The sequence below is a fragment of the Bufo gargarizans genome, chromosome 3, assembly GCF_014858855.1.
Source record: "Bufo gargarizans isolate SCDJY-AF-19 chromosome 3, ASM1485885v1, whole genome shotgun sequence".
Classification (NCBI taxonomy): Eukaryota; Metazoa; Chordata; class Amphibia; order Anura; family Bufonidae; genus Bufo; species Bufo gargarizans.
Genome location: NC_058082.1, coordinates 512,918,215 through 512,932,262, shown reverse-complemented (window position 1 = coordinate 512,932,262; position 14,048 = coordinate 512,918,215). Strand labels below are relative to the sequence as shown.

Sequence of the window (14,048 nt, the reverse complement as noted above, 5' to 3'; positions counted from 1 at the left end):
AAAACAGTATACAGAGAGCCATAGGGCAATACACAGAAATGGAATCATGTATAACCATGCAATTAAGCATGGATAACCCACAGGTACAGATAATAGTGGTACATGGATGATCGGAATCCTGGGTGCAAGCATAAGAGGAAATGCCACTAGATAAGTAAGCACCCTACCAAATAATCCCATACAACAATCTCAAAGGGACTTCCGATCACTCATGAACCTCACATCAGCAAGAATTGTACAGGCATATATACACTTGCAGGGATCCAGTATAAATAATATGATAGATATGGTCATTAAATATCATAGTAATGACATCCCACAACTAATGATGTGGATCTGGTGTGGATGCCAGCTGGAGCCAGACGTGAGCACGCCCTATATTATAGTACTAGACGACAACCGTACCTGAGGACATGATGACCATGAGTGTAAGCCCTTAGAGCGCAGACCTCGACGCGCGTTTCGCCTGAACGGTTGTCGTCTAGTACTATAATATAGGGCGTGCTCACGTCTGGCTCCAGCTGGCATCCACACCAGATCCACATCATTAGTTGTGGGATGTCATTACTATGATATTTAATGACCATATCTATCATATTATTTATACTGGATCCCTGCAAGTGTATATATGCCTGTACAATTCTTGCTGATGTGAGGTTCATGAGTGATCGGAAGTCCCTTTGAGATTGTTGTATGGGATTATTTGGTAGGGTGCTTACTTATCTAGTGGCATTTCCTCTTATGCTTGCACCCAGGATTCCGATCATCCATGTACCACTATTATCTGTACCTGTGGGTTATCCATGCTTAATTGCATGGTTATACATGATTCCATTTCTGTGTATTGCCCTATGGCTCTCTGTATACTGGGTTCCTTTAAAGACCTGGACTGTTTGCCCTCTGATAGCCATTAGCATGATGACTCTGTCGGATCACTCTCTGCTGACCATTAGCAGATAATTGACCGTGACAGTGTCATTGGTCCATGCGGACCACATCATTGAGTGAACCCGTATAAAAGTCAGTTAAGTGGATGGTGATGTGAATTACTAGCAATACATGTTTGTCTTGGACAAGCTCATGGTACTGAGAGCTTTACTTGGATCTTTGGACTTTGGACAGGGATGTGCCCCTAACACCTACTGTAATTGTCAGGCATAACAGCTTTAGATAAGTCTACTGATTTTAAAGGACATATGTTTGATGTTTCTCTTGCTTGTGGCACCAATATATATGGAACAATTGACTGATAATTAACAGTTCCAGGCTACCTAATTACAATGTCACCCTTTCATTGACAGCCAAGTTTCATATATGGGAATACGTGCTGCTCAACATATGCTCCACAATTAGGTTTTGTGAGTTCAACTAAAGCCTGTTAAATTTATAATTGGGAATTAGTATTGGATCACCATTGCACCCTATATGCTTGACAACTTATCTTTTCTTCCTTAATATAAAAACTCTCCCTTATTTGTATAGTCTTCTGATTTTAATCTCATTGTGCATAGGATTTTTGAATTATTTTTTGGGACTTAAACTTTTGGTCTCCTTGATCTGTTCTATCAGTCTAAAGTCCATATTATACTGCCCAATGTCAGGCCAATTGGAAACAAGTGTTTATAGCAATGCCTGTTCCTCATAACTGACCCGTATATTCATGTCTCTGATCAGCCAACATCTGAATGAAAGATACCTGATTATCTACAGCACATTGCTCTGTGTAATCAGCAATAGCAATCGTTCCCCCCATAAACTATGTATCCATCAGTGTCATAGGCCGATGCAAACAGATGACAATTAAATCATTGATAAGCGCTCGTCCTGCAGGAAGATCGGGCAGTGTGAGTTATAAAACCTATGTAGTTATAAAACCTGATCTTGAATGAGACAAGTCTCAGGGCTAGTAACACTCCATGTGCTTCTGTCTGGTGGCTCAATGATTGCAGTGCTGAATGCCAGTTTTTTTGGGTGAGATGTTCTAGTCTCCCTTAGAAGCATCACTTTTATCACAATAATACGTCATGCGTTTGAACATGCAAAAATTGAAAATACACTGATTTAAATTATGGGACCATGATATGGTTCCATAATCTGGCTTTGTACATAGGCTCTCCTGACTAATTAGAGCTAATGTGGTTTAGGTGACTAGCCAACAATCAGTCATCACTTTTTAAGCCTGGGCTTCATGGAGACTTTTTGGAGCACATCTGACTGGTTTTAACTTTGAATCTACAGCTGCAGTCTACTAAGTTGCATGCAATCTTGTGGACTGCAGCTATCTCACGTTATTGAGTCTCTCCTTCAGTCCTAACGTTTTATACCGTTGCTTTATATAATATTTCAGATCAGTGTGTAGATTGTGATAAGTAATAAGTTTGCATAATATATTACTCACTCTAAACCCCAATTACCTTCCTGACAAGATGGTGAAACCAACCTCTCACTTATTACCAAATGTTCACTTTTTTTTTTAAAGCTTTTCTTTTCTTTAAAGGAACACATTTTTAAAGAGTTTTTTGTGATGTTATTTTTAATTTTCCATGTCAGTATCTATACTGTATTTAGACAAAACCCCTAAAACCCTGCATTTTATTTACACTGGCTGCTAAGAATAATAATAGACTCCTTGGTCTGTACAGATCACTTTACTGTTATCTATACACTATATAGACACTATGGGGGAGAGTTATCAAACTGGTGTAAAGTAGAACTGGCTTAGTTGCCATTAGCAACCAGTCAGATTCCACCTTTTATTTTCCAAAGGAGCTGAGAAAAATGAAAAGTGGAATCTGATTGGTTGCTGTGGGCAACTGAGCCAGTTCTACTTTACACCAGTTTGATAACTCTCCCCCTATATGACAGATAAGACAGGATCCACCACTGACAACAGGTGATTGTCAAAGCTTATCTAGTCTCTGCCCAGGTCACAGAGCATGCCTAGAAAACTCTCCCATAGACGTCAATGAGATCGCCTCCTGACCATTGTGTCTATAGACCATGGGGCTGCCATAAAGCAAGTCTCTTAATGCTTTCTAAATGATGTTAAGAACAGCTCAGGTAAGATGGCCGCCCCCATAATCATGTTCAGAATATAGAATAAACAAATCTACAATCAGAAAAAAAAAAGAGATTAGAAAAAAGTATATGCGCTATAATCTGGTTTTAACTGACAGAAAAAAATGTTGGTGACATTTCCTTTAAAGATAAATTTGTGTGACGCAGCTATGAGGTAACCTGGAACATGTTGCTTTGACACCAACGTGAACATTTCCTAATAGCTGAGAAACAAATAGATGTAATACTAGCGCTCCCGCCACCGACTGGTGGTCAATCCTTTTATTAACACTAGGTTTGTACGGGTGGATTGCCGACCGCCGAAATATTATATAGGTATATAGATAAAAGAGCTGTAAACCTGCGCTGACTAAAAGTGCTCAGATAAGTCCAATGTTCCTGGTTAATATACATTATTACTTAGTCACAGTTAAAGTTTTTACCTGCTCCAGGCGTGCTCAGGTAAGCTGGATTACATACAAGCTGGTTGGTGCTTGCGTCCTCTCGCGATCATTCCACGGTAGCTTTGCGATATCTTCAGGCTTCTGTCACTCACGTGCGCGCAGCTCCGGCCGGTAGCTTGTGCGTGTGGATAGAAGCCGCTTGATGTCAGGGAGACAGCTTCTTCTGTGTGACGTCACACTGTGCTTGCTACGGATGCCTCCTAGGTCCACACTACTGCCGACGCATTTCGAAATTCACGGATTTCTTCCTCAGGGCTTCAACATCAAGCGGCTTCTACCCACACGCGCGAGCTACCGGCCGGAGCCGCACGCACGTGAGTGACAGAAGCCTGAAGATATTGCAAAGCTACCGTGGTATGACCGCGAGAGGACGCAAGCACCAACCAGCTTTTATGTAATCCGGCTTACCCGAGCACGCCTGGAGCAGGTAAAATCTTTAAGGCCTCGTTCACACTTCAGTGTTTGGTCAGTGATTTCCATCAGTGATTTGTGAGCCAAAACCAGGTGCAGCTCTAAACATAGAACAGGAGCAGATCTTTCCCTTCTACCTCATGTCTATGGAGGCTCCACTTCTGGTTTTGGCTCACAAATCACTGATGAAAATCACTGACCAAACACTGAAGTGTGAACGAGGCCTAACTGTGACTAAGTAATAATATATATTACCAGGAACATTGGACATATTTGAACACTTTTAGTCAGCGCAGGTTTACAGCTCTTTTATCCATTTCCTAATAACTGCATTTGCCCACTTGAGGCAGTGGAGGCCCCTGGGTGTCCTTGTTTATCCTCTGTTGTCAAAATGGCAGAAATACAGCTCAAAAATCTGAAATAAACTAAATTCCCAAATCAGCAATTCAGTGAACCTGAAAAAATGCATCTCTGTTTTATTAATATAGTCATCTAAGCCATGCAAATGTCCCAGGCCCTTATAAACTCCTTACAGATGTGCTCCTGAAGGGCTGCCTTGTGAGTTTGATGTGTGTGTGGTAGAAGTGATATCACTCTCATGTGTTTCTTGTACTGATTCTTCTGTGTTGTGTAATGGAAATAGATGGCCAGAATACACTCTGCCATAGAACATAGTGCCTCTGTTTAAATTACAGTTCCTTCATGACACTAGATCAGGGGTGGCCAGCCTGAGGCTCTCCAGCTGTTGTAAAACTACAACTCCCAGCATGCCCAGACTGCCAACAGATAGCAGCCTTACAGCAGGGCATGGTGGGAGTTGTAGTTTTACAACAGCTGGAGAGCCGTAGGTTGGCCATTCCTGCACTAGATGATGGTCTATGTCTTCAGTATGGCTAGAAATGTGGGGAAGTGCAAATATGTAGATAAAAGATGGTCAGTCAGGAGAGGCAGTGATGCCTCCCTGAATACTGCTCAAGGAATACAAGAGAAAAATATGAGGGGCAGTATACTCAATAAAACTTGACTTTTAATAGCGTATAGGAGATAATTTTTTTATCTCCTATACGCTATTAAAAGTCAAGTTTTATTGAGTATACTGCCCCTCATATTTTTCTCAAGTGCAAAGATGTCACTTCTGAAAGGGACAAGCAGTTGAAATTACACTGCGCCAACTCTACAAAGGAGGCAATGTGCAGGTAATATTGAAGTGGAAGCAGTGCTCACACTAGCACCGCTACCCCTTCAAACAGCTGGGAATCAGAACCCTGCTAATTTGCTATTGATGATCCATCCTGAAGGATAGGTCATAAAAAATTTTGCACTGCACAACCCCCTTAAAGGAGTTGTCCACTTTTTACTATTGATGACCTCAGGATAGGTCATTAATATCAGATCAGCGGGGGTTCAACACCCGGCAGCCCTGTTGATCAGCTGTTTAAAGATAAGGAGCACTGCCTTCTCTGCTCTGTTTACCTACTCAACACAGCAATTGCAGTGGTGGGTAGGGGTAATTACAACTATGGTGTTCCCATTCACTTCTATGGGACAGTTCCTTCCTATTCACTTGAATAGACAGAGCTGCACCATAGAAGTGAATGGGGACACCATACTTAGAATTACACATGCTCACCACTGCAATTGCTGCGGTGAGCAGATAAACAGAGCAGAGAAGGCTTGTATGAGCTCTGCCTTCTCTTCAAACAGCTAATCGGTGAGGGTGCCAGAAGTCAGACCCCTGCCGATCTGATATTAATGGCCTACCCTAAGGAAAGGTCTTCAATAGTAAAAGCCGGACAACCCCTTTAAGTGAATAAGAGCAGAGCTGTAATACCATTCACAACTACTATGCAGTGTATAGAGCCTGTGCACTAAGCCACTGTACACCCCTGTGGTGGCTGCAAGCAGAATTTTATCATTTAACTCTATGACTATGGAGTCCTGTGTCAGAAAAAAATGGGGCCCTGGTTTCTGTAAAGATCCAATAAAGGGGTTCTATGGGAATAAATAAAATAGAATTACTGAAAATACTTAAATATTACTTTATTATAAATATATTCCCAAATACCTTTCATTAGTTATAATTGCTTTTATTTTGTCTGGGAGCAATCATTAGGAGAAATTAAATGGCTGCCGTCCTATTAGTACTCACAAAACCTGTTCTAATCACACAGGAGTACAAGTTACTCCACAACACTGAGCTAAAGATCTACCTCATCCTCCTCTTTGCTCTGCTTGTCAGGGATTATGAATACAGTTGATAAGATCTTCAGCTGAGTCTCTGTAGGAATGGAGTTCATGAGGAGACAGCTGAAGTACAAAGAGGACAGACTGGTGGGGATGTGGGTAATGAGCAGCAGCTCTTGTATGCAGTCTCCATTACCACAGCCCTGCATTACCATAGTCTGTCTTGTCTGTCCTTTTTGTACTTTAGCTGTCTTCTCATGAACTCCATTCCTAAAGAGATTCAGCTGAAGATCTTATCATCTCTATTCAGGATCTGGAGGATGAGGCAGCTCTTTAGCTCAGTGTTGTGAAGTAACTTGTCCTGCTGTGTGATTAGGACAGGTTTTGCCTGTACTAATAGGACAGCGGCCATTTTATTGCCCCTGATCATTGCTTCCTAGACAAAACGAGCCATTATAACTAATGAAAGGTATTTGGGAATATACAGTATTTAAGTAATATTCAGTAATTTTATTTTAAGAATTCCCGTAGAACCTCTTTAAGAAATGAATCAGATCTGACTATTTCTAACTGATGGGACCCCCAGCGATCAGCAGTTTGAAAAGGCCTGATGCTCCTTTTCGCTGCTTACCTCAGGTCGGGGACATCACAACCATTGGTCACGCCGCCTACGAGCAGCTCAGCCCCATTGAATTGAATGGGTGTGAGTTGCGATACCAAGCACAGCTCCTATACAATGTACGGCGCTGTGCTTGGTAAGCTATAAGGAGGCAGCGACGCTCACAGGAGCGCCAGTGCCTTCTCAAACAGCTAATTGAGAGGGTCTTGTGTGTCGGAATCCCACTGATAAGATACTGATGACCTCCTATCCAGGGGGTTGGTCATCAATTAGAAATAGTCGGATAACTCTTTAAATAAGACAAAATGTTGACTTTAAATTGATACTGTTCTATTTGGGTGCATGCTGTATGATTTTTATATATGACATTTGCATGCAGTCTTGTTTTGTATACTTGTCACTGCCATACGCCTTTATGACCTGTTCAAATAGTTCAATAAAACTTATTTTAAGAAGCCAAGAAAGTACATTTATATTAAAAAGAAGACAAGGCGCATTAATAGCTCCAGGGAATGTGTGAACAGAACATGAGAAACATCTGTATGTAATAATGGGTAGCCAGGTTGTGATATCTATGGTAATCGCCATAAAAGGGAACGTTCCTCACTTTACAGATCTGCGCACAGAGCAGGTATTTGTATTTTACAGAATACAGCTTTCTGCGAAATGTCATCATGGTGATAACTAATGCAAATCTGTCTTCTTCTTTTTTTTTAACAGTCACTCAAGGACTTATTAGCTTTCACAAGGAACGCTATTGTTTAACTCCAGAATGCATTGAAGCCGGTAAGACTGAACAGCCAGATGCAATAATATGTAATCCCTTAAGCAACTGTGAAAAGTCGTATGAATACAACTCTCAATTTTCTTCATTTCCTAAGTCTATGGACTATTAGCACTGAGCCTTCTAAATTTCTTCTCTTTCTATATTGTTATCAGTACACATTTTAGGATCATAATCTCTACTTCAACTGACCTTGCTGAAATAGCAAATAACCTAATATAGAAGGATGAGATAATCGCTGCACGTCCGCAAAATGGGTCCGCATCCGTTCCGCAATTTTGCGGAACGGGTGCAGACCTATTCATTTTCAATGGGGCCGGAATGTGCTGTCCGCATTTGTGGATCCGCACTTCTGCATCCGTGCTTCCGTTTCAGCAAAAAAATAGAACATGTCCTATTCTTGTCCGCAATTGCGGACAAGATTAGGCATTTTCTTTTATAGTGTCGGCAATGTGCAGTCCGCAAATTGCGGAATGCACATTTCCGGTGTCCGTGTTTTGCGGATCCGCAAAACACTTACGGACGTGTGAATGGACCCTTAAAGGGTTTTTTCGGGACTAGAATAGTGATTAGGGTACATCATTAAAAAGGTTTTCTGAGACTTTACTACTGATGACCTTTCCTTAGGTCAGTATCTGATCGATGGGGTCTGACACCCAGGACAGCTGTCAGCTGTTTTGAGAAGGCACCGGTGCTCGCAGTAGCGCCGCAGCTTTTTCTTTGCTCACCAGGCACAGCGCTGTACATTGTATAGAAGCTGTGTTTGGTACCGTGCTCACCCCCATTCACTTCAATGGAGCAGAGCTGCACCTAGGCCGTGCGACTGATGAACGTGATGTCACATGTCCTAGGGAAAGCTGACAGAAGGCCAAGATCCGGGGTGTCAGACACCCACCTATCAGATACTGATAACCTATCCAGAAGATAGGTCATCAGTAAAAATATCTCGGAAAACCCCTTTAATATCCGACTCCTGGCACCCCCACCTATCAGCTGTTTGAAGAGACCACAGCACCCTGGTGAGCACTTCTGCATATTCTTAGGCCAGTGACATGACGTTCATCGGTCACATGGCCTAGGCGCAGCTCAGTCCTACCCAAGTAATTGGGCTTTGGCTACAATTCAAAGCACAGCTGCTATACAATGAAAGGTATTGTGCTAGGCATCATGTCAGGTGGCAGCAGCGCTTACCGCTGGTTCCATATGAAGATATTTGGGGCACCAATGATTCAAACACCAAAAGCACTTTAAATATTAACCCCCTGATGATCAGGGTTTGTTTTGTCATCTCATCATTAGGGAACCCTTCGAACAAACTAATATTTTGCGCACAGGAGTCAAACTCTTAATGAACAGACACTGCTTTGCTGTTCAATACATTTCTGCGCTATTGTTACTGTAGAAAATAAAATTCAAACATCATATAGTACATTATAATCTCTTTCTAACAAAGCTACAACCAGAGCTGTACTTCACATGGATCCAGAGATCTTCTCATTAATTGCTACAATTGAGCCACCAGATTCATCTCAAGCTGGCAGCTCAGTTGGCGTGTCCTTTCTCAAGGGACGTGTCCTTATGCTAAAGCTGGTGACAGTTGAAGGATGGCATTAAGCAATTGCGTCCACCTCACTAAGGAGGCCAGAGAAATTAGCAAAAGAACAAACAGCAGGTGGCGCTATACAGATAGATTTCATTGAACAACTCTGTAGCTATAATACATTTTTAATTATATGCAGTTAAAAAAGTATTCAGATACAGTTGCTAGCTTGAAAAATGTTGCATATTTTTCGTGGGACAACCCCTTTAATGACAGATAGCGATTTCTTTAGGTGTACAGTTTAGAATTATTAGACTTTTAAACACATCAATAAAGTAAAGAAACAGGATTCTGAAGCATTTATATTTTTAATCATGGAACACGAAACTGAAAAAAGGTCCTTAGCACTTATTTTCATGTATAATACATGGATGTTAGAAGCATGATGGATTGGTTCGTAATGCTTTTTTTAAGTATTTTTTTCTTAAAATTCACAATTAATATTTTTACAATAAACCAATACAATATTATTCTGTGCCTCATGAACCTTAATTTATCAAGAAAACAAGTAAAGACAGAGTACAACAGACCATAATGATAATAATTCATATTTATTAAATCATCCAAAATAAGACAAGAATGCTTAATACAGATATACACCCACAATACAGGCGATATCATGGTAGTTATACTGCCATACAATTTACACGTAAAGTATGCAAAACACAGTAAGTACATTTAATTGGCTATTCATACTGTATGGTTCCAAAATGCTTACATATAAGCAAGTATGTACTATATTATGAGAGAGACAGCACCAGAGAATGGCGAAGATAAACCAAGCATCGATGGAGGACTGTTTCCCCAATTTAGGTCCCCCATTTAGGTCATTGCTTCATCAGTGGACTCTTAGAACTCTTGATGTTAGGGTTAAAGAGGACCTGTACCCCACCCTGACATGTCAGTTTTATTAATCGGTTGTATTCCTCATGTAATAGCAATTCTGGAGCATCTATTCGTATTACTCTATGATGTACCATTCTTGTATTATTCCTGCTAGAAGTTATGAATTAATTGCTAGCAGTTTGCAATGAAGGTCCATATGGGTATTATCAGTTGGGGAGTTGTCCCTTCACAGTGTGACACTATCCAATCAGTGCTGCCACTGTCCGATTGTGCAGAGGCAAACTGTTAGCACTCAGTTGGACCTTCACTGCAGATCTACTACCCCAGAACAGGGTACCTGTTATATAATATTATGCAAAGTCATTTCATGCTATTTTATGTGTTCCTACCTTGTAATCTACCCAGCATAGTTTTTGTATGGATGAGACAGGGTTAATTATCACAATCAGCCTCTGCAGGAAGTTGGGTATGGGTTCTGATCTACCATTAGATCAGTGTAGCTAGTTGATTGTTAGCAGAGGAAGAGAGAGAAAGCTGCTACACATACTCCACTTCTCATAGGTCTGGACCAAAGTTACAGAGAATCACCTTCTCTGAGGATTATCTACTGAGAGAAAGACCTCACCATTTGTACAGTACTCCAGAAAAAGAGAAAGAACCAAGAAGATCCAGAATCTTCATGGCCGAGCATTAGAATCAGTAATGTATTTTCTGATGGCTTTACTGCTGTTAGACAGTCATTGCTGATTCACCCTTCACCTTGGGCACGGTCTAGTAGTCATATGTGGACCCTGTATATTGCCAGCCATATTGTTAGCCAGTAATATTGCCAGCCTTAGATTCTGCAGAGAGACTCTGGGAAGACAGAGAGGAAAAAGTACTGTAAGTCCCTTTCTTACTCAAACCCATACATCTAGGAATATTTACACTGTGAACTGTTGGAATAGTGTTTTGATATTGTTGGATGTACTACAACTCCCATTCTGCACTTCAGTAAAGAGAGATGTTTATATTCCACAACTGGCCTGGTTACTGACTCTTGCCCCATAGGCTGGCCATTGCACCCTACAACTCCTGCCTTGCACCTGCACCAAACCTACGACATCAAGAGCACTCCAACTACCATCACACAGGTGCCCCAAAATCAAAGTGTGCCCCGAGGGAAGAAAGGGTGTACCCTCTTAACACGGTCCTGGCCCTAGGTAGCATCAGTTTGAGGATTACTGCTGTGATTGACTACCACTCCCATCCTTCCCTCCGCTCCTCCAAGGTTTGTGGCACAAACTACATTTTATTTCATTCATAACTATTAGCATGAATATAAATAGAATGGCACACCATATCTTCAGATACTCCAGAATTGTTATTACATGGGGAATTTAAGAAGTTACTAAAACAGACATGTCAGGAGCGGCCAAACTTGGGTTGTGCCTCATTAACGAAATCGAGTTCAGCTTTGGATTTTGAGGCAGTGTATGCGCAGAACTGAACTGTAATGTCACAGGCACGAGACTAAGTAAGTCTCACTTTACTTGTGTCTAGAAAAAGAAGGCCTCAGCGGAACCCACACATTTTACTGTGGTACGGAGTGCATACTATAAACGCATTTTTTAAACGAATCGGGTTCAAATAGAACAGTCCGAACCTGAGTCACTCAACACTACCACAAGGCATTGTGCTTGGTTTATCAGGGAAGTTCCTGGTGACAGACTGGTCTAACATATTAATCCAGTTTCAACATTTCAATAGAAAAATTTAAATGTGATTAACCTTCAGCTAAAGATTGAGAAATGCTTATATAAGGTCCTATAATTCTTGTTTAAACAGGCCCTAGAAAGAGCTGTGAACCTATACTCAAAGTAATATTTTTAAAGGAATTGTCCCATCTTGCCCTTTCACTATAAGCATTGCCCATAGCAGTAAATTCCCTTATCAGTAAATTGGAGCTATGCTGTTTCCGTATCCCCTTGTCAGCCAGATCTTCTGTGCTGTCCACATAGAGGTCCTGTCAATAAGATGGAGGGTCATGTGACCTGGCAAATCACTCAGTCTTATCCATTCAAACACATTACACCTGCACTAAACTCCCAACATTTCAAGTGCAGATGGTGGGAGCAGTGTATTGGAATGGAGTAGACTGAGTGGTTTACCTGGTCATATGACGCTCCATCAGCAGTAATTATATGGACAAGACCTCTATGCGGACAGAACAAAAATATAATCAGCAAGGAGAATACCTTATGAAATATGATATATAATATAAGGCTTTGTTAGTAAGTGCCATATAGAAATCTTACATACTTTTTGATCAACAGTAGCCAGAAAGTGGCCAACTTAAAGAAATGACTGCATTTTAAATTTGGCATTATGAATAGTGATAGGCAGCATTGGCAATATTAGTTTTCACGATATTTCGTGAAGTTTTGGCCTAATATTCGCCATAAATTAGCAAATTCTAGAATTCACGATCTCCCTTCATTATTTTCTTGATTGCGAAAATCAGCAATGTAATTTGCGCGAATTGCGAGCGCAATACAGGCGTGGCTCACTTTTGCTATATTTGTCAAGCTGCTAGACGTTTCCTTAGACTGGAGAAAATGGTTGGCAGCAGCTTTCGTGACTGTGAGGAAAAACTCCTCATAGAGTGCTCCAATATATTTGCGATTGCGCAAATCGGCACTAAAGTGCCTATATTCGCGCAAAACAATCGCGATTAGAATATTCGCGATCAACACTAATTATGAACAGAGTATAAGTGGCCTTCAAAACTTCTCTAAAGAACCCGTCACCTGTCACCAGCTCTTCAGTTCCAGCATCAGTCTACCTTCTCTGCTTGTGGTCTTGCTGGACTAGAAGTGTGACATGGCGTCTACATGCACGTCACCATTGACAACCATTCAATGGCCTCAGCAGGGGTGGCAGTCTGCACATGCTACTGTTAACTGGAGAGCTGGTACCAAGACTGGAGGTATGTGGCAGTGATGAGTTACAGAATTCTTTCCTGAAAGCATAATCAGAGTCAACTAAAACTCCTAATTAGCACGGAAGGAGAGCTGCACCCACCCAAGGCATGCTGACCAAGTAGACCTATATTACTGTGTTATGTCCAGTTCACTTGCAATTTCACAGAGAGGCCATGCATTTCTCATAGACAGCTCTTAGCATAACTACCTCTGATTTTCTCTTTGGGTTGGATGTTGACGTTTCACAAGAAAGTGATGGCGGCGAAATGTATATTGGGGTTCTTTGGTGCTCATTCACTAGACGGTATATCTATTATCACCTTTGTGTGCAGTTAGCTGAGATTCTGGTTTTATATTATGTGTCTATAGGATTATTCTACTGTATTTGAACTTTGCCATAAATGAATGCTCTTTGGCACTTTATGCACAAATACTTGTGTACTAGTTTTTTTGTATTTTAAGCAATTTCTTTTAAGCAATAAATTATTTTAAGCATTTTTTTTAGTTCCATGTTTTACATTTTCAAAATAACAAAAAAGACAAAGGGCCTGAAGCAAAACTTGGGGACACTGCATGGTTAGTACCTAGTAGAACCCCCTTTGGCAAGCTTTTTGTAGCCATCCAAGAGTATTTCAATTCTTGTTTGAGGGATTTTCATCCATTCTTTCTTGCAGAAGTCTTCCAGTTCTGTGTGTCCAAGGGCCATCTTGCACTCACTGCTCTATTTAAGTATATCCACAGATTTTCAATGATGCTCAGATCAAGAGACTGTGGGGCCATGGTAAAACCTTCTGCTTGAGCCTTTTGATATACTTTTAGGTTGTCATTTCCTCAGTTTAAATGTAATTAAGAAATGGCAGTTAACAAGACCAGTGGTCAAGATCTGGAAAACTAAGAAAAATTTCAGAGACAGCTGCTTTTGGAATTGCTAGAAAGGCAAATCAGAACACCCTCTTGACTGCAAAAGACCTTCTGGAAGATTTAGCAGAAACCGGACTTGTGGCACATTGTTCTACTGTTCAGCGACACTTGCACAAATATGGCCTTCATTGAAGAGTCATCTGAAGGAAACCTCTCCTGCATCCTCACCACAAAATTCAGCATCAGAAGTTTGCAAAAG

General features: G+C 41.0%; 1 protein-coding gene across 1 annotated transcript in view; it reads left to right on the top strand.

Annotated features, from left to right (window-relative positions):
- The window catches only part of PHEX (phosphate regulating endopeptidase homolog X-linked), a 284,982-nt gene that overhangs the window by 23,225 nt on the left and 247,709 nt on the right, over positions 1-14,048 (top strand). The window contains exon 2 of the mRNA XM_044283956.1: positions 7,456-7,521. Coding sequence (XP_044139891.1) covers positions 7,456-7,521 — 66 coding nt within the window. The remainder of the gene's footprint in view (positions 1-7,455; positions 7,522-14,048) is intronic.